Genomic DNA, 24,672 nt, shown 5'->3' with positions numbered 1-24,672 from the left:
TGGGAAGGTCTTGTACCTCTTTAAGCCTCATTATCTGGGGGCAATGAAGGATTCGAGAATTGCGATCTAGTGACAGAGGATTCAGGACTTTCACTAGTCCTTTTATATTTAAAATTCACAATTCTACCAGTCTATAGGATCTCCAGTAAATACTAATGGATAAGTTCATAGCAGTCTGCAGCTGTGACCTCAGTTTTAAATCTTTCTATGTACTGAGTTTTTTATATTATTGATGTCTCTAAAGACTATTTGGAGACCCTGTGAGAAATCAAACCTGTTATGCGACATGATTGGAGAGAAAGCGTGCTGGTAGAAAAGGTTAGCGAGGGCCTTTCTCGGCAGGCCCCATGTGGGCTGCAGTGGCCTAGGCTCCTCACTTCCCTTTGCCCAGGCCTCGGCTGGCCACTTGGCTGATTAGGTTAAGGCCACAGTGGCCCTCCAGTGTTTGGGGAGGAACGTTTCAAGCACCATGTCCCAGATGACATGAAAATCTTGCGAGTAGTTTGCAGCTGGATGCAGATTATTTGTTATTAACCATGAAGTACTAAAGGCTATGACTGGTTCACCCTTTTTGGTAAATCACAGTGGGTTCCCTGTGACCATATCATTTCCACTCTCTCCTACTCTGATAAGCTTTCCTGAGTCACATAGCAGAGGAATGATGTTTCCACACGGAGAAGGGCAAGTAGAAGCATATCCTGCTGGAACTGAATTTAATGGTCACTGGCCTTCTTCACTGTGAAATGGTCAGATACTTGACACATCTCGGGTGTCTCCTGTCAGAACACAAACTCCAGCATCTGAGTCTGCTCAGGTCACTTCAACAACGACGGATCACTTCCACACATGCAAGGCCCTCAGAATCTGTTCACAACGCCCAATGTGGCTTTTTTGCTCCTTGCTGTCCAGTCTTCTCCCTAGTGACCAAACACTTGATCACACTCATCCCTGGTTCCAAATTTCCTCAATTTTGCCTTCTCTCCAATGTCTGCCCCCCATGCTTGAAGATCCAGCTTCATGAGACTTGTACTGCATATTTTTCATTGCATTATTATTTTAATTTCTCATATGATAGCTTTACTATATCAAAGGACTCTGCTTTAAGAAATTTATGTAATCACACATATACAAAACGGAGCAAACAATGCTGCTGTAGATCAAAGGTTCTAATTTCGCCTACCAAGGGAATACAACAAATTGAGGGGAATCTCTGAATTGGCAGGGCTTCCTGTGCTGTCTGAAGCTATTTTGATTGTTTATATCTTATCTATTTAACCGGTTGAATGCTCTTCTAACCCAGACAGAAACCATGAACATTGTTTCGTTGGGGGTACTAAGTCCTGAGTCATATCTCTTCAGGTTCTCAATAAACTCATACAAATAACACAACTAAGGAAAATTAATTTTTGGAAGATATTTACCAAAACACTTATGAAAATGATAAAATGCTCTTCTTGTTGAGGCATTTGTTGTTTTACCTGTGACAGGTTGACCCTGCATACAGAATGAAACACTGGGATGCGGTCTTCCAACACACTTTGAAGCATTTAATACTTAGTAGCCTATCATAAGAACTGTTCACAAATTAAAATTTGATTCTGATAGTAACCTGGCAACAAGATAACTGATACCTCCTCTAAAATAAAACATCAATTTACCAGCAAACTTGCTGTAGAAGCAGGAAGAGTTATCCTAACTATGTTACAGGGGATATTATCAAAAAATTTGCAAAAATGACATGAATTTTAGTTTAGACATATTTATTCTATTTGGTGCTGACCCACACACAAGATTAATGCATACATTACATTTCCCACATCTTTACAGAATCTCTTTGAGAAGGCTTTCCTCGGTAGCCACTTCAATTAAAATTGGTAAGCTCTAATTGGTTACCTCGGTATTAATTTAGGTCCTAGGATTAAAAAGGCAAAGATTCAGGTCCTAACACAAAAAAGATTCACTGTCCAATCAGATAAACGGTGGCAGACATTGTTGATGGCCTTCCCAAAAGGCACTGCCTTTCTCTTTGTTGTCTGGTAAAAACTGGGATTCTCTTAGAAATAGGCTCGCGGAAGGCGGGTTGATCTCTCAGTTTTAGGGTGATCAGCCACATACGAGCCAAGTCCGTCATGTTTTTTCAAAAAGAGTTTCCTCCTCAACAAAAGGAGAGACACAAGGGGACTCACACCTTCCTGTCCTTTGAGCACATTTATTCGAGAAAACTAGTTGCTGAGTTGTGGCAGTAAACTGGTAATATAAAGCAAAAGGGGCAAAAGTTGACTTACTAAGGACAGTGGGGCAGAAAATGAAATAGTCCAAATCTTTTTTTTTTTTTTTAGCAAATTTTTGTTGCTTTCAGACATTGTGTGATAATCTGTACAGAGGCTTTTTATCTGGAAGCAGTTGCGAGTCTTCAGGAGGCAAGCCAGGATACATCCAAGTTGTAAAGGGTCTGGAGCCTAAGAGACCAGGTAGGAGCCCTTCAGTGTAGTTCATTGTTGTGTCCACTGAAAAGCAGATGCCAAGATGGGATCGTATGAATTGGAGATTTATTGGGAGAAAATAGCTGTGAAATATGAAGAAGGAACAGGAAGAGGGAGTGGGTTGGAAGAATCACAGAGTGAAGCACAATTCTAAGACAGTTTTGGTCTGGTTGTTGGAGAGTCCTCATTCCAAAGTTGACCAAGTAAAATTCTGTAGGAAGCCTTGGTTTGGGATTGAGCTTCTGCAGTGGGCCCAATAGACCAATATAGAGTTTAATCATAGGGAGGTTTAGCTGGTTGTAGAAGATCCTGGAGTCAGTTAACTCATTAGGCTATAAATAGTGAACAGGTTTTAAGCTGTAACTAGTTGACTAGGTGATAGCCAATTAAGTGGTTCTGTATGGCTGGAGCTGTTTTCCTGTGAAGGCGGACTGATCACATTGTTGGTTGAAGTTCTCAGAACTGCTCTGGTTCTGGGAACTACCTGAATCACTAATTGCTTTTGTTTTGTTCAAAGAAGGTACACTGAATTTAATTGTTCCAACAAATTTTCCTTTTAACACCCATTAGAGAATTCCTTGGCCTGTGGGAAAAGACCCCTTGCTATACACATGTATCTGAATAAATTAGGAACAGTAAAAAATTAACAATAAAATAGAACAATTATAGGTGTATAAATATAACTTAAAATTCATGGATCATTCCTGGTGTTTTTTGTTTTTTTGTGGTACTGGGGTTCAAACCTAGGGCTGCCAGAGTTTTCAATGTAATACTTTTGGACCATTGATAAGCAAAACCATGGTAAGTGGGTCCTGCTGCTGCTGAGCTCAGAGACTAACTGGCAGCAGCCCAGGGGAAGAAGGGTTTCCAGTGATGGATCAGGGGGATGACGGTGCTGGTGCCGACTATGCTCCCTGAAGCAGGAGATCTGAGGGTGTATATATATTTTTTTGGTACCAGGAATTGAACCCAGGGGGGTGCTTAACCACTGAGCCACATCCCCAGCCCTTTTTATGTTTCATTTTGAGACAGGGTCTCACTCAGTTGCTGAGGCTGGCCTTGAACTCACGATCCTCCTGCCTCAGCCTCCGGTGCCTCTGGGATTACAGGAGTGTCCCACTGTGCTCCGCCTGAGAGTGAATTTCTAAGGCCATGTAGGGGTGTGTATTGGGTTGATGCTGACGAGGGGACTGAGGCTTACTAAGAAATGTTGAGCTATTGGTTTTAGTTCAGCAGCTGTTTTCTCTCTTCCTGACTCCAACGCCTGGCACCTCGGGTGCACTTAGGCCCTTTTCACAGTGGGCTGTGCTATGTGGAAACTCTGTCTTCTAAAGGGCTGCTCTGTGGCAGAAAGCCTTTGCTTTCCCCTCTCTGCCCTTCTGCCCTTCCCTGACCCTTTTGCTGAAGTGAAGTGTTGGCATCAGATCTGCTATTTTGCTGCCGCCATTATTCTGCCTCCCCCATACCACCTTACAACCCAGATCGTTAGCCCGCAAACTTCCTACCCAGTAATTGGTCCAGACTGTTAGCCCACGAACCTCCTCGCCAGCCATTGGTCTGTTGTTACCAGCCTGCAAAATTCCACCGCTTAAGAATCCAAATCTTTATGATGTCAAAAACCCTGAAAATGCCTCCTTCCAGACCTGCTGCTACATGACTTTGTTCAGTGACCTAGTCTATTGCCTATTTTTAGATGGTTATTCCATGTCTTGTAGCTTGAAATATTCTGCAGATATACAGACGGTATTGCATTATACAACGTCCTAAGTGCTACAGCAGCCATACAAACACACACAAAGATGAGGAAGAAATTTGTGCTACTCTGGAGGAGACTTGGGGGAGAACTGTTACAGATGACAAGGGAAGGAATTCAACAGGCAGCCACAGGTGAAAAGGAAGTTTTAGCAAAAGAACCACAGAAGCAAAGGTGTGGAGGTAAAGTGTGCTTGGAGAACAGGTCATAAGCTGGAGGTTGCCCAGGAAGAGCCTGTTCATCCTGTATCCCTGGGGCCGGGCACGGTGCCTTGTACACAATTAGTGGCAATAATCCTGAATAAGTGAGTGTCTTGAATGAAGCCAGAGAAGTGGGTTAGGGCCAAACTGAAACAGGTCTTGTATGTCATGGAAAGGTCACAATAAGACATGTCACAGAACTCTGGAAGATAGCAAATTTAGCCACATAGTGACTTTAGATTTGTTGCTAGATGATGTGTGGGTAGGGACATCTTTCTGACACGGTTCTCCAGATTCTTCCTTCGTGACTGGGTTTTCTGTAGCAGCACTATGACCAACTGATGGCACATAACCAACGAAGATGAGGAATGCCAGCATTTACGCTGCACCAACACGACTAGATGTCACGTTATCTGTCAACGTGCCCACTTGGACTTGTGAGGCTGAGTGGAGGCGTGGCTGTGGGGATCTGCCTTATGGAGTACGTTCATGCAAGAATTATCAGGAAGATGAGCTTTCTGACCCCCCGCCCCGCCCCGTGCTGTCCTTGCCACTGGTGGTATTTACTACAGTGTATGTGGTGGTCCCTAACACACCTGGGAACAGACTACACACAAGTGAGGTGCCACACCCATAACGATGACTGGCACAGAGTGGTGCTAAAGGAGCCTGGAACAGACTGACTGGAGGGAATGGAACTTGACCTGGGTCCACCTGGAGTGGAGGATCAGCCAGTAGATGATACGGCTTGGGGAGAGGCTGAGTGGATCCACAGAACACCTGGAATGGCACTCTAGGAAAACTCCAGTGTTCTCCTCTGCTCTCACCACAATCAACGTGGAAGACTTGTGAGACCAGAGTGTGAGGACTTCACCCCACCAGCAAGCAAGGAGCCAACTTTGCAGCAGTGGACACCAGTTGTGTTTCCTCTAATTTAATCCTGACACTACATACCTGGAGTGTCAGGTGGACACCTAGAAAGGTGTGAGACCCCACAGCTCTGTGATGAGAAGGGTCTGAGGATGGATGTACTCTCAGAAGACAGTCAGGACTTCTCTGTGGCCAGCTCTAAGATAAAAGAGTCGTGGTGGTGATGAGATTAGCGTTTCTACGTCTGCTTGGGAAAGAGAGTCCAGTTTCTTTGGCCTGCCTTGGAGAGGGAGGTAAGAGCTAGGAGCCTGGACAAAATCCAAAATATATTTAATATCACAACTGCTCATCCAGATAAGGAGGATCCCTGGATGGTTACATGCGGTGGTAACTTTAAACACCACCATGTCCAGAAGATTTCCAGGAAAACTATGAAAGTTGATCATGGAAAAGGTGATTTAAATCACTTAAAAATTCTCAGAATATGGTTCACTGTACCCAGACAACAACTGAAAACCTAAATATGTTCAAAAAAAGTATTTATTCAGAAAGTAGTAATTAGACGTAAGGCATCATTTTAGGTTAGCGAAGGTGAATCAGAGAAATAACCTACTATTTCAAAGTTCAGGATTTATTAGAAAAGAAGTTATGTGCTTATATAACTATAATAAAAATCTGAAAATCATACTTTAGACAAAGAACGAGACATGTAAAGTACTACTGAGCAAAGAGGAGCATAAGAGAAGTGGAGCTTGATTTTAGCCGAGGGAGAAACTAGGGTAGACTTGCAGGAAAAGATGACGCATTTGAAGTAGATCTTGAAAGGCACAGGAATTTGGAGATTTGGGAGATTATAAATGTAAAAATGAAGCTATTCCTGGTAAAGAAAAAGCATAAGTGTATATATATATATATACACACACACACACATAATTGTAAGAAGGGTTTTACTAGATTGCCTCGCACAATCAGAGGCTGATTTGCAGGCTGGAAAGCCAGGCAAACCAGCAGCTGCTCAGACCAAAAAGCTGGAAACTTCAGAATAAAAGGAACCAATGATGCAGCCCCAGCCCAAGGCTGAAGGCCTGGAAACCCCCTGGAGAGTTACTAATACGAATCTGTGCTCAAAGGAGCAAGAACTTGGACTTTGGTGACTACAGGTGACAAGAGCAGCAAAAAAACGCACCCACCTCAGAAGGGTCAAGTGTCTGCGAGCCCTATTCCTTCAGCCTTTTCATTCCACCCGGGCCCCAGTGTGCTGGAGGTACCACTCACACTCAGGGCGGGTCTTCCGCCCTCAGGGGGCTGACCCACACATCAATCATCTCTGGAAACCGCTTCACAGGTACACCCAGAAGTGTCCTTTACCAATTGTTTTTGTGTCTCAATTCAGGCAAGTTGACAACCAAGATTAGCCACCATAGTAAAAGGAAAAAGTGAAAAATCACACCGTGGACAGTGTATCTTTGGTAGAGTAGGTATTGCCAACAGTTTCATTGTATTATCTGAGTCCAGATAGAGTTTAATTATCTAAGAAATAGTTAAACTCCTTCAAAAGGGAAGGAGGCATTCAATCCACTAGTTTTCATATTTTTGGCTAACTGCTAAAGTGAAGGAAAATTTTCACAGACTAGTTAAAAGCTGGGTATGTCAAATGGGAAAGTCAGTCTGAAATCTCCAAATAGAGATCCAGGGAACCAAGAGAAAAGTGCAAGAAAAAAGTGCAATAAAAGGCACAAAGCTAAAAAGATGACAAGGGTGGCCACTGCCACGTCCTGGGACCCCGGGTGTCCTTTAGCTTTTGATTTTAAACCTAAGTAACATGAGATGCTTGGGTTAAATCATCTCCAGGAATCCTTCGGGTTCTGAAATGCTCCGTTTCCCTAACCTCATGATGTGCTTTACTCATAAATATTCAGAGCTCCTGTGTGCACAGGCGGGGCTCTCAGATGGCAAGGCCTAGGTGTTCCCCCTAAGTGGCCATGTCCAATGGATACCACGGTTTTCATAGAGGGATAAAGTACAATTTGAAAAGGTTGCTAAGTGGTTAACATTCTTTAAGTCACTAGTAGACTTAACCATAGGTCAATGAGACCTTCTATCTCTAAACTTTTATATTAATCTATCCAAGAAATAGCTTTTTGTAAACTATTTAGAATCATTCCACTATTTTAAACAAAGAAATTGTTCAAAGAAGCCAAGTTATCTTCTATGCAATCAGAATAAATACCATCTAAGAAAAGCTAGAATTATACAATAAGCAAAGATTATTTTCATCAATTTAGTTCCTGATTTAAATTAGTTTATAAATCCTTCGAATACATAGTCTTCTACAGAATTCTTCACAGCAAGCCACTCATGGTTGAAGACAGATCCTTCTTGTATAAAATTATAGAACTGGACTAGACATCTTTTATGGTATTTTAAAATAGTTTATTATTGGTACTATCAGTCACAAAAATATTGACAGGTCATTGCACACAGACTATCACAGTACAGAAGTCATCATCCCTGCTAAAAAGGAACAATAATAATTTGTATTATATTTTGAATAATACAAGGAGTTGCATGTGTCTCACGCAGCAGCTCACCAATGTCGGCAGTCCACGAGTCCTGTGGGGAAGGCTGCCATAGCTTCTTCTAGGGGCCGCTAGAAGGGGCTCAGGTATGTGTGCTTGTGGGCAATACTGGTTCTCCTGCCCCCGGCTGGTTAACAGTGCTCTTCCCTTAACTCACATGCCATCTCCTAAAACAGAATGCCATCTCCCAGCCATCCCAGCTGTAGGGATAGTACACAAAAGCCTTTTCTTGCCAATACTAGTCACATAATTGCATGCATATACATACAACGATCTTAAAAAACTCTTAATCTCCACTGAAATTATTATTGGATGAATAATTTTCTGATACCAAGACCATAAAATTAATATCTATCTAGAGAAAGAAAAATAAGACCATGAGAAATCCCACCCAGTAAGAATTAATTCTGTCACATGCTGAAGCCATAAACCTTCCTTCATAAACCAGTACTTCATAAACCAGTCATTTGTGAACAATTACTTTAAGTCATCATGCCATTCATTATCCTGCAGGATAATGGAATGCTCTATCTCCCCAAAGTCTGCAAATTGTAAACAGTCCATCCCTCCTTGCTGACTCCAAAAGCTGTATAAACATACTGCAATCAAATCCACCACAGCTCATAGAAATCCTCGCTTTAAGTCATCTACAAAAATGCCAATCTAATACAAATACAAGAAAGAGAAGTTCTTACTAACACAACATTTTGTATTTACAGTATTCTGAACAGTGCTTAAACCTGCACCGGTTATAAAAAAGGCACTCCCCCCATGCCGCCTCCGCCCCAGACTGACAGCTCGCTTATTCTCTCATTTACACCACACTGCAATAACATAAAGAAGGGTTTGCTATTAATCCAGGTTTTACTACAAAGCCACCAGTTATTTCTCTGTCAAACACTGGCAAGAGTGCCAAGTGTCTGTCATCCAATTCAGGGGATTAAGTCTTCTTTTATAGTCTGATACTTGTACCAATTTATAAAAATACAGATATAGTTTCTTGGAGTTGGTCACAGTCTATATTTTGGCTTGGATTCAGGCAGCAGAGGTTGACTATGACAGCTGGCAGGAAACTGAGGGCAGAACACATCCTCCCCCTTCAGTCACCACATCTCAGTTGCCATAGAGATTAATCCGTAATTGAATGCTGTCTTTGTACATTTCTTTTCAGAAAACTTTAAGTAAACTTAAGTTGAAAACATGCAGTTGATTGTGAAAAGGAGGCACCGCATCACAGACAGGTGTAGTTAAGTTTTGTGACATACTTCCGTATATTAAAAGAACAAATTAACTCTAATGAAAGTATTATCAGTTCCTTCAAATGCTTAAAACATTTCTTTTTGGTCTGAGCTTAAGGCTAAGAGCACAGGGTTTCTCTCCAGATATCATATCTTTTAACATGAGCAGTTCTTGAAAATGGCTTTAAAAAAAACCCAAGTATGATTTAAGGCAAAATGTATTTTTATTTTGCATGTTATTTTGCATAGTCCACACTACCAAAAGATGTAATTAGAATTTTATTTTAGGAGAAATAGGTTTTAGTTTAGGACATCTATAAAATAGTCTACAAGTTGAAATCGACTCATAAGAGTATAAATTATAGGAAACCAAAGGAAACACGGAAAAGATAATACATATTAGGCCTTTCCTCTATTTGAAAAATAGATTCAGAGTTTTTATCATTTTGATTGCCAATGATTACATTGAAAGACTGAGAGCTCTGAAAACCACAGGGTTACCTCACACTGTGGCAGCCACGGCTTCCCTCCAGCCAGTTCTCTGCCTGGTCTACAGGCTCCTTTGCAACTTAGTGAAGGCTCTAACTCAGACTCAGCCACGGCGTTTCTCAGAAAGGGGATACAAGCACATTGTGGCCACTGTTACTCATCTGTTAGCTTCATCTAAATATACAGGATTTGATTTGTTTTCTCAGAAAGTGAGGCAACACCTCTGAATCTGGCTATAGACACAAATATGCACCTGTGAGTATGCACAAGCACACACACAATCTTTTCAAACCCAAGTCAAGTTCTTTAATAAAACTTTGATGACAGACATGAAGTACTCAGAAGGATTCTCAGTAATCAAAAAGATTCTGGATTTGAGCCCTAGATGAAAGATATCTACTGTATGTGGGAGGTCTGCGGTTCTTTATGGACTTGAGAAGCAAGAGGTCTGTAGGTATGCGCTAACATCATCACAGAATGTTCTTGCTTCATTTCCTTTCTCCTTTTTTAAATACCATTTTCTCCCCATAACTATTTTTAAAAATTTTCAAAACTTTAGATTCACTGTTACTACCCATTTCCACAATATAAGCAGTAAAACCCCTCACTGAGTGACAATTATCTCTAACCAAAGACACTGATGTGTTTCAGTGATTCCTCTCCTACCAGTGTTGAAGCAATACTGCCTGGGTATGATGAAACCAGTGATTGGGAACGCCTTCTTTCTCAGAAATTCTGTGAGATGACTGAAATGTTGGAATGGGATTTTCCTGTTTCAAGTACTGACTTCAAGAAGCCAACCACTGAAATGAGTGTTTATGTGGCTTGTTCTTGGCCTGTGAGCAATGGATTGAGTCTCCTACTTAGTGGCTTTAAAAAGTCACTGAACACTTCACGCTCACCATGATGTAGCCATCAGACAACACATTTCTTTACATTCCCAGAGAACGAGCTACTAAGTTGGTGTACGTGTGCTGAGGGGCTGAGGGCTTGGAAGGCAGGCTACCAAACCCCAGCGTACTCCAATCCACTTGTCACAGGTGTCCCTCACTGCAAATCACTGTAAGGGGGCAAGATTTCTGCTGAGATTGTGCTGTCCCCCTCAAAAATGCTGGGACTGAAAAGGGTTAGAGGCAATGTGAATTTCTGTTTTTACCATTTCCTTCAGGAGGTTCCTGAGGGACTGTTTTTTGCTTCTATATCTAGGGTCTGCATTGTGGGTTCGTTTTTGGGAGAATTACATGCCTATAAATTTCTTCTCTGAGAAATATTTAGATAAGTACTGACCAACATCTAGGAAAATTATTTCATTAACATTTAGTACAGGGATTGCCAAATTATCTGACTTTTCACATTACAATTTGTTAAAAAAAAAAAATACACACCATAATCAAAAGTAAACTCTGTTTGAAGAAACTGATATATTCTACATCTTAAAAAAGCAAATTTCTGGAGAACCCAATCCATTTCTGCCCTTTAAAGATGGCTCCCACAAGGTAGTCAAGTTGTAGAAATGCTGTCTGTAGTGTTGCCTGTAGATCAAATGAGACTATCAGGCAGCCCATTTGGGTCATGAATGCTTTAAGCTGTACTCTGGCAACGGGTCTTTGTATCACTTTGAAATCTGCTAAACAGCACAGTCTTTCCCGCTCCATCTTCCATTTTCTCTAACCAACTCTTCCCTAGACCCTTTAGTGGTTCCCATTAAAACCCTCGGTGAAAAGCCCCCTTCAACTGAGTGCTAGGAAGTTCTGCTCTTGCTGAAACACTTGCTATATTTTTCCCCTAAGGACAAGGATTTAACTCAGCGTTTCTCCACAAAGTACCATGGCATTTGGGGCAGCACAGGTCTTTGCATATAGGATGGTCTACACCCCACCCCCGACCCTCCTAGGACAATCATTAGTATCTCTGGCCTCCTGACACTATTGCCAGGTGGGCATGTAGTCACCATGACCAACCAAACTGCCCACATACATGTGGAACTGAGTAATCACCAAAAAGGTGATTTGCTTCCTTTGTTTTGTCTATAAGAAAACTCGAATTTGTCCTGTTAATTAAATATCTGGGTAGACTATTATGGCCCATATATCTGTGTCTCAACTTTCTCCCAGGTTTGAAATTTCAGTATAGTTTATATTTTCTCTGGTCTTGAATTTCACTTTATACTCTGGTTTTATTGTCAAGACAATTCAAATCCTTTGTTGAACCAGGCATAGTACAAACAAAGGAAGAGAGTTGAAATTTCAGGGGGTTATTTCCCTGTAACACCAAAAAAAAAAAACAAATAACCCAATCAATAAATGGGCTAATGAACTAAACAGAAACTTCACAGAAGAGGAAATAAAATGGTTAACAAACATATGAAAAAATGTCCAACATCCCTAGCAATTAGAGAAATGCAAATCAAAACTAAGATTTTATTTCACTCCAGTCATAATGGCAATTATGAAGAAAATGTTGGTGAGGATGTGGGGAAAAAGGTACACTCATACATTGCTGGTGTTTTGTTTTTTATACTTACTTGTATGTCACTTAGAGTTTAAGCAGCACTTTTGATGGAGTGCTAGAACATCCTTTTGGGCAATTTCTGTGAAAAATGAGATTAAAAACTAAATTATGATTCAGGGTAAGTGATACACCCCATGTTATTCTTACCTCGGAACTGCAAATAGCTACATTGGCAGGAAGCTGGGAAAACTGCTTCAACTCAAACACGTCCCGCGCTGCCCACCGGCTCATGTGATTTTCAGCTTTGCTAGATCCAATCACATGCTGGTTGGAGTGAATATAAGCCACTTCCTGAACACCATCTAGGAGGTAATTGAGGTTAAGTAGGTGATTTGTTGTCATAAAGGGATACTGGTCCATGCACACTTTAAGAATTATCCGAATTACATCAAAACAGGTGATGCTTAAGGAATTTTTATCCCTCAAGAAAAAATATGCAATTATGTTGACACTAAAATATTCTTAATAAAACAAAACAAAACAAACAAAAAACCTGAAAAGTTTGAGTTCAAATGTGTTAGTCTAGGTTATCATGGAAATAAGCCCCCTGACCCCTGATCATGAATATGAGAACTGCTGAGATTAGTAACGATTTTAAAATTTAAGTCTGAAAAGGGGGTTTTGGCCACAAGAAAGTCATGGTCAAGGGTTCTCTCTATGAATCTGTCTTCTTGGTTAATTTCAGAAAGTTGCTGAGCATCTGAAGGAGTGGTGCTAGCCTTATCTGTTCCTTTAAACATGTACTTGACTGCAGTGAGGGAACAGGGGCAGGGGTTATGGCCAGGGAGTCTCATTTGGTTGGCTTTGCTCAGTTCTATTGTTTGCATTTTGTCTTTTTTGTACATATGCCCAGAGAATGTCAAGATGCGAGCTTTTTAGGAAATGAAAAAAGTGAACTCATGGCTTTTATCTGAAAGAGGTTTAAAAAAATGGCTACATTTTTTATTGCTTTGCTTCTAGGCACCTATAATTTATTTTTAAATTGTGGTCATAAAAGAGAAGACTAGAACTGAGGCCTGTAAAAGCTCCCTCAAGCAGCTCTGGCAATGAACCTCTACTATGACCTCCAACACTTGTGCTGTTTCAGCCTGAACCTCTCTCAACCAGAAGCTGCCAATCATGCAACACAAGACACTGTTACACAATACGATGGAAAGAGCATTAGGAAAACATTTCCCTTAAATTATAAAACCCCAGGTAGCATGTATGGTAGTTTCAAAAACATTTTTCTAGTAGAAAATTTACTCAGATTTTTCTTAATTTTGATGACACATTTTATACATTATTGAAAACAGAATTTGTTCCACACTAACTATTGACAGCTTTTGCAGAGTTTAAAGAAAAAAAAAAAAAAACTGATTATTTAAAAAATAGCTTCTGTTGCACACAAACCTAAGCATAATCCAGTACTCAGTTACAATGGTACCAAAATATACATCATAAGGATCCTTCAGGGAGACTATTAACCATAAAAGAAATTCTAATAGGTAAAAATCAAACAATTAAGGTTTCTACAGCAAAATATTCCTGCTTTTATATCAGTTTCTTTCATTTTTTTTTTTTAATAAGTCAGATGCTTGTGAAAGTGATGTTAACTTTCAACATCAGAGGCTAGTGGCAGGTATGAAGGTTATCAATCTCTGAATTCCCATGTGAAAACAGCACTGGCAGAAAGACCAAACCATGTTGTATGGACAACCTCATAACAAAATCAGATGCCAAGCTATCTCCATGAGCCCTAAAACACAAGCAGGTGGAAACCACCCGCCAGTACCTCTGAATTCTGCATAGCATCAAAGTCTGCGGGAGGAAGCAAGCAACAGGCGGATTTGACAGACCCAAGAACAGGTGCCCAGGATAGCCAACGGGCACTTGTTGGAAAGCACAGTATGTTAACTTGAGGTCCACCTGGGAGGGTGTTCTGCTGGCCAGCACTGAGGAGGTTCCCGGGGTTGGCAGTAAGAAGCCTGAGTGGACTGGAGCTGCTGTCCTCCTGAAACCTGCTGAACTGACCCACCAGGGACCCTGCACAGGTCAGAGCAGAAGAGGAGAAACTGAAGGAAGGGACTCAGATGAGCAGGACAGGGGAAGGAAGCTTTAAGCAGGGGAAATAATTTCATATAAAAAGGAGCAAGAGAAAAGCATCAGAGTCAAATTTCAAAAATCATCGAGAGAAAAGAGAATAAACAATTATTTCTACCATGGAAAACATCCCAGGAACATCTCAAGACACAGATTAAAACCATAACCAATTTCAAAGTGAGGTAAGAGACTTTAAGAACATGAAAAATGGCATGTATCAACAACACAAATGAGAATTAGAATGATCCAGAAACGAGTAAACTCAAGAAAGACTTAGATATTTTAAAAATTTATTCCAGAGATGAAGACTAAACTAGAAGGAATATGAGGAAATAAACACAACAGATACCGTCTTAATAGAAGCAGAAATAGGGAAGCTAAGAGACAAAAGGGATTTGAGAGGCTGAAACAAATTCTGAAGGCAGGCAAAGACTGAACATGTGAATAATAGGAGGCCTTGAAGGAGGCCAACGCAAACATCAGAGCAAGCTGCAAGGAACACTGGGACAAGAGAGCTTTCCTGAAATAAAAATGGAGTGGAAGCTACACTGTGTATATGAGAACAGTGACCCAGAATATCCAACACCAAGACACAGCTAGAAAAATTACCAGAACATGAAAAGGAAACAAACACACAAAGGAAAACACCCACATTCTGGGCATCTAGGGAGCAGAAAGAACGAAAAAAGAGGTGGAAAAAGAAAATACATGTGACACAACATTTTATGCCAGAAGATGAAACACGTATTAAAAACACTCAAGAAAACAAAGCGTGAGTCAAGGATTTTATATTCAGCAAAACTGACTTTTAGGTATAAGGGCACACACTGTTATCACGAGAATCTCAGGCAAAAATACTATCATGACTACTTACTAGAAAGCAAGCTTCAGATAACTCAATAACTAGAGAAACACTCCCATAAGGACCGATGGGGGAATCCTAACTGTCCTCTTCACAGCTAACTATGAACCAACAAGTGAAGCTGAAGGAGAGCATATAGTGCTGTGTCAAAATATACAATCTAAAATGGGAAGAAACGGGTACATGTATGAGTATGTAACACCACTACGTTCAACTATAATGTACCGCTAAAAGTTGTGGCGAAAAAAGGGAGAAGATTGCTATATCTTGCGGGGTGGGAACCAACAACAACAAACCCACCCCCACACACAAAACAGGAACGGGAGAGACTATGCCAAAAAATAAAAACACCACCACCCATGACAAAAAACCCATAAAGTTTCCAGTAATCATGCTGTGGAAGTACTGCAATTTTATATATACTGCAATTTTATATATTTTATATAACAGTCATTCCCAGCATCTGACTGTGGTCTTGAAACACACTTGCTCTATAAAAGAAGTCATGGTTCTTGGAGAAATGACTGATTCTAGTTCTTCGGCAGAAAACATACAAATGATCTTGGAACACCCTGTAAAATTAGGTAACAAGGAAGTTTTCAAAGATGATTATCCTAGTGCCTGAGATCCAAAGTTCTCAGGAACCAAAATGCTCATGTCAAATGCTCGTGTCAAATGCTCTGACTAGCCAAAGCTAGGACAGCAGAGCCTTAATCATGATATTAACTGCAACAGACTGAGACCCATTAACAGTGGTTGAAACAATTTATAATGATGTTATGAAAAGAACAGGCTGGGTGCAGTGGCAACTTGGGAGACTGAAACAGGAGGATCACACATTCAAAGCCAGCCTCAGCAACTTAGAAAGCCTTAAGCAACTTAGCAAGACCCTGTCTCAAAATAAAAAATAAAATGTAGCTCAGAGGTTAAGTGCCTCTGGATTTAATTACCAGTACCAAAAAAAGGAACAGATTGTCCTGATTGATACAGAACCAACTTATTATATTGAACACTGCTAAATGAAGGAATTAAGCATTTTTCCTGCCTTTCCTATATGAACTCTACCATTAGGAAAGCAATAGAAGATGAGGGACAGTATATCTTTATAAAAGCATTCTAACAAAAATGGAAAAGAGAAAAGCAGAAAGTATCATTTTACTATGCTGAATAAATAAATATAGATATTAAACTCTAAAGGTTCACTAATAAGAGAGACAGAGAGAAAAGCAACATTCTGTGCCTCCTATCTTCCTGCCAAACATGAACTCTTGTCTTGCTGAAGGCAATGAACCTAAGTCTGATGTAATCTAGGGAGCCACCTGCTCATTTGCAGGTGACACAGAGGACAGAGGAATTTGCCTATCTGCACTGAAAATGCACAATTAGAAAAATGAAGATGGAGGAAAACTCTACCAATGGCCCAGGTTCTGCAACAGATGATTTGTAAGAATATAAATAATTACCATTGAAGTCAGAATAATTAGTATTTATGGGGCAGAAAGGCTGTGATTAGGATGGGGTGCAAGGAGGGGTCCCGAGGTGGATGGCAAAGTGAATACTTTCATGTAGGTGGTCTTCCCTCAATCCTGCCACCCACCTGCTTCCTTATTTGTGTCTCAAAGTAGCATCTTGTTTTTAGAGCTATTTTACAAGCTTATTCAATAATCTCTTACAGAACTGTTTGATTGCACAAAACAATTACTTAAAGAAAAAAATTCAGACTGTGTCTGAGGTTTACCTAAAATTTTATCCATTGATTCATATAGCTGCTCTTGATTGGCAACTCTCGCATTTGAAAATTTCTTTGATTTTCTCGGTGTAAAAGTGTTAATTTTCATATCATGACTAGGCAATTTTGAAGAGAAACAGATTTTGTCTTTTGTAGTTTTTGTTCTATGGCTCTGTTTAGAGCCACTGAAGTGGCTGACAGATATATTGTCATCTGAGGATGAAAAGTCATCAATAAGTTGAGAGTTACTGTCCTCATCTGTTGCACACAATTGGTTTGTTTTCTTTCTTGTTTTAGGAAAACTGCAAAGTTTTCTTTTGTTTTCCTTTTTCCTCCTAAGCCTCAATAAATGAGTAGCTCTTTGTTTTCTTACTCTCGTCTCGGGGTAAATTTCAATGTCATCAGATTCATCGCTAATATTGCCAGTGTCTTGTCTTTTCATAATAGGTTTCGGGGTCCTGCTCTCAGGATTTGAAACCTTTGCGATTAGCTCACTTCTTCTGTCATCAGTCTCTTCACCATCACCACTACTTCTTATTTTTACAGGGTTTTCTGTTTCAGAACCTTCAGATTCATCCAACGGTGGCTTATACCTGGTTCGACTGTTAGTGAATGGGGGAACTGTATATTGTGTGGGAAAAATGATGTCACTGTCTTCTGATTCGGTGCCACTCTGTATAATGCAATGACGTCCAGCTGTATGTGCAGAGTGGTTTTCAACATCAGATTCAGAAGAAATACTCTGTTTCAACATTTTCTCACTTTTACCAAAAACACATTTTTCATTTGGATCTAGGGTGTTATCTAATTTCTGAGGTTTTGAAGTAGCAACAGGGTCCTGAGTTTTCTGATGGCCACCATCTTTGGCTTCTGCTGGAAGGCACGTGGGCTGCTCCTCAGAACTTCCACCATCAGATGCAGTATTTCCATCGCTATCTTCAATTGCTGGACGTTTTGCTTCCAACAGTTTAGAGAAGCCACACTGGAGTAAGGTAAGCTGCCCTGAAGAACCTGGAGTCTGATTTGAATCAGATGCTTTTTTAGCAGTCTTTATTCTTGAGCTTCTCACTGATTCATCATCACTAAAGTCACTGCAAGGATCATACGCTTCCACTGCCAGTGGCTCTGCAGGTAGGTCTTGTCCTCTGGGTTCTTGACAGTCAGGCTCCCTGGGCTATATATGAAATGACAAGAAACATTAGAAAATGTCAAGATGATGATACACAAATTACCACGCTAGAAGTGTGGGCAGACAACTTTGGGCAGATAATCTCAGCACAAGTACTCAACTTGGTATTTTTTAAAAGTATGACATTTAATAAACAAATGTAAAGGATTTAATATTATGGTCTGGTACAGTCTTTTCTCTTATCACGTATTAAATTTTCCAGAATAAATACATATTTAGAGTATCATGTGATCAAATCATTTTTAAGGAAAACAGAGCGGGGTGCTCAGCATCTAACATATAGGGACCCACAATTTTGGCCTCAAAAGGGAAAAGCACACAACCCATTGCTTAAAAATTATTGGGGTTTACTGAGGTCCAGCAGATTCTTCCAATCATGCTTTAAGTAAAAAAAAATTTACGGGAAGCAAAATGGTTCAAGTTGGTTAAAATAAGATAACAAACAAGTTCAGTAGGTCACTGAAATTGAGAAAATTTTAGAGTAAAATCTGCAACAAATTTAAATCCAATATTTAATTTTTCTGCATTAATCAGAATTAAATATATCCCTCAGTCTCTTAAAACAGGCTTTCTTAATAACTATCTTTGGGAAAGTATTATCCAGTGATATTTCTGCTAACATTTGATATTCATATACTTCTTTAAATTTAAAAAATGTTCACCTAAAATCACTGGAAGAGAATTAACTTTGGGCAGATAACTAAGGTACAGGTACATCACTGGACTGATAAAAGCTCATGGTTAAATCTGTAACAACAAACAAGAATAAATTAGCAACAATAACAGAAACTTCCCACATATACCTTTTACCTCTCAAAAGGTCTTATGATGAAAATACAGATTTTTGTGTTATGTGAGATGAGATACTACTAACAAGATCACAAGATCAAGGACTCAATCAAATAAAATATGTTCTGATTCAAAGAATGAGTTTGATATTTGGATTTAATAATTGAACACACATTGATGTCTATTTTTCCATTTTTATATGCTGTTTACTAAAAATTATTTATTTGGGTTGGGTTGGTCACTACACAGTACACTTAATTTTGGATTTAGTTTGATTTATTTAAAATTCCAATTTAGATGTAAATGTCTGATGATTGCTCCTGAATTTGTTCTTAAAATATAATATCAAATCAGCCTAAATTTTACTGGCAGTTCTCTGATGTTGTGCCCTTGATATTAAAAAAAAAAAAAAAAAAAAAAAAAAAAAAAAAAGACTGTGTGTGTGTGTGTGTGTGTGTGTGTGTGTGTTTAATGTGATGAAAAATGGAAGAAAAAAGAAAAGAAATTTAAAATTGTCACAGTACATGTTTTCTAGGTTTAGGGGTTACAGACTCGAACACTGCCTACCGTTCCTAATTCGTGTGCTGAAGGTTCCTCTTTCAACCATGTTGTTGCAGTCATGATTCCTGCTTCCACTTGGCCTTCTCTCTATAACATCAGCAAGAAAGAAAGCAAACAGCTGTGTACAATAAGGGGTTAAAAAAAAAAAAAACCCAAACAGTAGCAATGACAAGTTAAATCTTCAAACTAGGAAAGGAAAAATGCAACTTGCTTTAGCATTCTTAATGCTATTTTCAATTTGCTAATTAAGGAACTAATATACAGTATATAACATTCTAAATGCTTCTCTTGACGTTTACTTTTTCAGAAGCAGAAAACTAGTAATACTTTACAGTCAACTCCATTAAAAGTACTAGTAGTGGGGAAGAGGGGCAAACAAACAAACAAACAAAAACAGTTCCCCAAGAATCATATCCATAATAGTCATTCCTACATGATAATTACAGTAAGGAACAAGTTGGCAACATGTCAGATATCACAATGCTGAGCACTGGGAACTTGATATCACTAGTATATTTACTGATCATATTCATTAAAAAATATTTATCATCCCTTAGGTGTGTGAGACACCAAAATGAAAAGGTCATCCCAATATGAAACTAAAAAACTACCCTAATTATATGACACATTTGGACATCTTTTGGGAAAGAATTTGCCCTTTAAAGCTTTTGGTATACCTCCTTCTGCCCCCTCCTATTCTGGGACTTAACCCAGGGCCTTGAGCAGGCTAGGCAAGCATTCTACCACTGAGCTGCATTCCCAGCCCATTGGCATGTCATTCAATAGAGGTATCTAATGGTCTAGATTCTGGAATATTAAATTCTCCTTCTAAAGGAAACCAGTTCTTTCTCTTTAAGGTTGCATGTGTTGATAGAACAAGGGGAAATACTACTCCATCACCAGAGTTACTAACGCCCAACTTATAAACGGACGCACCAATGGCATATTCCAGCCACCTGGTATCCAGGGAGACGAGTGAGAATCTCCGTACAGAACTCTCCTGAATGATGAACATGCCTGAATTGTCAGAGATCCTTAACCCCCAACGCCTGGAGGCTAGTACAGCCAGAGCATGGGGAGCCTCCTTCCCAGCACCGCCACGTATCTCCACAGAAGCTTCAAATGGCAGCACCAGAAACCCTCAGACTGCTGACACTCCTTTCCGATCTGTGAGTAGCAATTCCAGTTTCCACTTGTTCAGACCAGATACATGGGAACCCTCCTAAACTCCTCTCTTTCCCCTCACATCTGCTCACGATTCATCAGAAAACTCCCTCTGCCCGCTGACATAACACAGATTCCAACAGCTCTTGCGCCATCTCGCCATCTGCCACTGTCACCCTGGCCTAAGCCACCATGGTTCCTCAGGTGGTTCACTGCAGTACCGTCCTAACTAGTCTCGTGCTTCTGCCTTGCTGTAGTCTGATGCTAGCAGACCTCATGGCTCAGCTAATGTAAATCAGACTGTCATTCTTCTGTTGAGAACCCTCCAAGTGCTCCTGTTTCACTCAAAGTTAAAGTCAGAATTCCCGCACGGCCTGGCCTGCCCTCATCTCTGGCGCTTCCCACAGGGACTGTGCATTTATTCTCCTGGTCCAGACCCATGTTCCTCCCTGCCTCTGTGGAGACGCAGATACAGCCCCCACAGCAAGGCGCCCTTAGCCCTCCCAGTCTAGAATGGTGACACTTTCCTTGACAGCCCTATTCCCTTTCCCTGCTCTATTTTTGCCCTTGGAACCTGTCGCCACAGACTATATCGTTCATTTACTTACTGAGTTTATTATTTGTTTCTGTGGATAGAATGTAAATTTCTTATAGAAAGAAGTTTTTTTGTCTATTCATTTATGTATGCCTAGCTCTATGAACAGAGAGTCAATAAATATCTGTGAAATGCACTCACAGTATCTATCTCTAAAGGGAAACCATGGAAAAGGAAGTCAATACAAAATAGAACTAAATTGTCCAGAAATCCTAAGATTAAAAGTGCAATATAATTCAAATTTCTACATCTCAAAATATTTCAAAAGGCTCCCATTATAGAGGCCTTGGGATAATAAAATATCTTTTGGCCAAAAGCACCATGAATTTAACCAGGTCAGAATAATTTAAATTCTGGTTGATGACAAATAAGTAATCTTAATTTCAAATTTAATCTAACAATCAAGCAACAGTGATATGCCAAGTTGTTAAAGATGCTGTACCACAAACAAAATGAAGCTAGGGATGGCCCTGTCATTAAAAACCTGTCATTAAAAAAAAGGAGAAATGGGATGCACTGCAGCCAACCAGAGAACAAGGGAACTTTCCACATGGTAGCCTCTCCTCCTGGTCTGTTTTACATAATACTTGTTTAACAAAGGGATAGATGACGGCTCTAATGGGATAAATAATTGAATGCTATTTTTATAGGCAATGACTTTAAATTATCAACATGAATAGAGGCACATTGGATAATATTCTGAGATGAAGGTAGCAGCTGGGTTAGAGTGGAAGAATGGAGGACGAATGAAGGAGTCCATGAAAGAAACAGCGTATCCAAAAACAGGATAGAAAAGAAAGAAAAAGGAAAGAAAAGGAAAGGGGGGAAGAAAGAAAAAAAAAACTTTAAATGGGTCATTCAATTCAAAATCAGAGAGTTACCATAAAACAAAAACTCAGCAGTAAACATCAAAATACCATTTAATAGTTGCAATATTTTCAGGATACAAATAATATATAATTTCCTCTTTCTTATCCACAGTGGATCTTTTTTTTTTTTTTTTCCGGTCCTGGCAACTGAACTCAATGCTCTACCAGTAAGCTACATCCCCAAGCCTTTTTTGTTTTTTATTTCGAGACAGGGTCTTGCTCAGTTGCCCAGGCTGGCCTTGAACCCAACAATCCTCCTGCCATCAAGATGGTCAAAGTACCTCAAGGACAAGGACCAATTTTTCCTTAAACTTTATGGTACTGACTAAATAAATACGTTAAGGTTTTACTATAAAGTACTGGAATTCTCTGAGGTTCAATTTCCTCATCCATGCAATAAAGAGATAAAAAAGAAGGTACTCCAGGACTTTATGATACCCATATTAACATTAATTAGAAAACAGATTAATATCCTTAGTACTTTAGCATATTAAGAAACTTAGTTTTTGATTAGGTATCTCCTTTGAAGAAAAAGAAACATCTGTATGCTGAGGATGAACACAACTGGGAGAATCTGAAATACTGGTGTGGAATTTTTAATGGGAACAGAAAACAAAAATATCCATGTGATATGAGTACATCTCAGGGAGTATGTGGTAACTTCTAATCAAAACATATTTTATAGTTCTGTTTATTTAGGAATTTTTTTTTTTTTTTTTTAGTTCTGTCTCTTCAATAGCTGTTTTCAAAATAACAAATGTCTCTCTGCCTGTCTGAAAATTGTCTTTTGGGTCACACTATCTCATATATATACTTGTGTGTACGCATTATTTACAACTATGCATGAGAAAATCTTTGTTTAGAGGTACACCAATTTACTTCCTACTTCTCTAAACGCAGAAATTCTAAACATAGGCATTTTTGATAAGGAAAACATAAAGTTTCTCTGAAAATGCACCAACAATTGTGTTTCAAGTTTCCTGTGGGATAAAACTGTAGTTAAAGTATTACTGAAAAGGTCAAAGAACAATTTCACACCTCCAGGATGTCCCTTGTAAGACAAGATCCTTGGGATCTTAGTTTGAAGAGGTTACAGGTCCCAAAAAGTTCTCCTCGATGCTCTTTTGATCCTTGAACTGCTTCAAAATATCGCTTGGCATTTTCACTTCCAACTACCACACAGTGCAGTTGCTAGAACAACAACAACAACAACAACAACAACAAAATCACAAGATGTTTTTGAAGTGTTTGCTCCAACAATATTCAGAACTTCCTGGCATCCCCTACATATACACAGTTTGAGCTCGAGCAGGAGGAATCTCCTTAAGGAAGAAATTTTCTTTTAATTTTCCTGGCAGATGTTGCCATGATGGTGAGAGAATAGTAACTGCCCAGTCTTACTGAAGTAGAGATCTTACATTTCCTCTTTCATCTGTATTCTAACAAGTGAGTCAAAATTACATATTTATGTAATATACCTGACATAAACATTTAATTATAAAACATACACTTGAATACTTTTTTTTTTACTTTTTAAACTAATTTTAAAAAACTTTACTTCTCTATTAAAACTGAGAGAAGTAATCACTGTATCACTAAAGTTAAATTATAATCCAAAGTAATACAATAACCATTGGTATCAAACTGATTGTATCACTAGTACATCGTCAGTTAACAAGAAAACCTCAATCGCTGTTGTAGAAAACTGCATCTTTGAAAGAAACAATTTAGAGTACAGAAAGAACACTGACATGGGATTCTTAAGGGCATTTACCATTTTAGGATCAACATTCCTTTGTACTATTTGCTGGATGTTTTACTAAATGTGATGTAAATATGTAAACTTAAAATACAACCTGATTAATCCCATGTATACCTTAAAAGTATTTTGGAAGATATAAGTAAAAAAAATGCACAGAATGGAAAATAACTTCAGTTTAGGGATGGAGGAGTTGGTAAGAAGTGATATTTAACTTTCGTTATCATCAGAGCTGATCTGCACTATAAGTTATTCAACAAAATTTCTCGTAAGACCTACCACTGACTGAACACTTCCCACACCTGCAGCATTTTATTCACATTCTCATATAACCTCTATAACTTCATATCTCCATTCCAGAAGCAACAAATGTGGAATTTCTCTATTTTGTAAATAAAGAAACAAGTTTAGAGAAATTGTCTTGACTAGAGGTATCAGGTAGGTGTCATTTCTACCTGGGGTTGGATGAATTGAAAACTGATACTCTTAACAATTTCTCACCTACAGAATTGCTCTTTTAAACAAGATCCTATGACTTTAGTTTGAAAAAGTTATGAATCAACATACCAACTTGATCAGTTCAGTATCAATGTCCCAGAAACATGAGCTATAATCCTGGGAATACAGATTCACAATAGCAATTGATATGACTGATGACCAGTTATCTCTTTTTCCCTTGATGCTGACTCTACCTTAAACTCTACAGTACATTGTTGGGCTGTAGGTCTATAAACTCTAATCCCTAAGGTTACCTGCAAGACTTGAATCTTTGTAAGTTTCCTAGCAAAGGTTTAATCACAAAATTTACAAAAAGTACATTATTTTATACTCAAATTATGTTTTCTGAAGTGGCTCCAGTAGAAGTAAAAACCAGGTTCTTCCTTCAGTAGGCTGACCATAAACATATCATTTTAGAATTCAAGAGGGCAAGGGGAAAAATCACAACTAGA

At 39.3% G+C, this 24,672-nt stretch overlaps 1 protein-coding gene across 3 annotated transcripts in view; it reads right to left on the bottom strand.

Annotated features, from left to right (window-relative positions):
- Positions 1-24,672, bottom strand: part of ERCC6L2 (ERCC excision repair 6 like 2) — a 110,762-nt gene that overhangs the window by 18,693 nt on the left and 67,397 nt on the right. For all 3 annotated transcript variants that reach the window (XR_013758741.1, XM_079108819.1, XM_079108820.1), the window contains 4 exons: positions 23,002-23,154; positions 19,342-19,422; positions 16,806-17,970; positions 12,271-12,425 (listed from right to left, as the gene is read on the bottom strand). Coding sequence is in view for 2 of the 3 variants with exons in the window: in XM_079108819.1 (XP_078964945.1) it covers positions 12,271-12,425; positions 16,806-17,970; positions 19,342-19,422; positions 23,002-23,154 (1,554 nt within the window). In the remaining variant the exon portion in view is untranslated. The remainder of the gene's footprint in view (positions 1-12,270; positions 12,426-16,805; positions 17,971-19,341; positions 19,423-23,001; positions 23,155-24,672) is intronic.

Source organism: Sciurus vulgaris, assembly GCF_902686455.1.
Source record: "Sciurus vulgaris genome assembly, chromosome: 13".
Lineage (NCBI taxonomy): Eukaryota > Metazoa > Chordata > Mammalia > Rodentia > Sciuridae > Sciurus > Sciurus vulgaris.
Note: the sequence above shows the minus strand (reverse complement) of the source record. Positions and strands in the feature narration are given on the sequence as shown.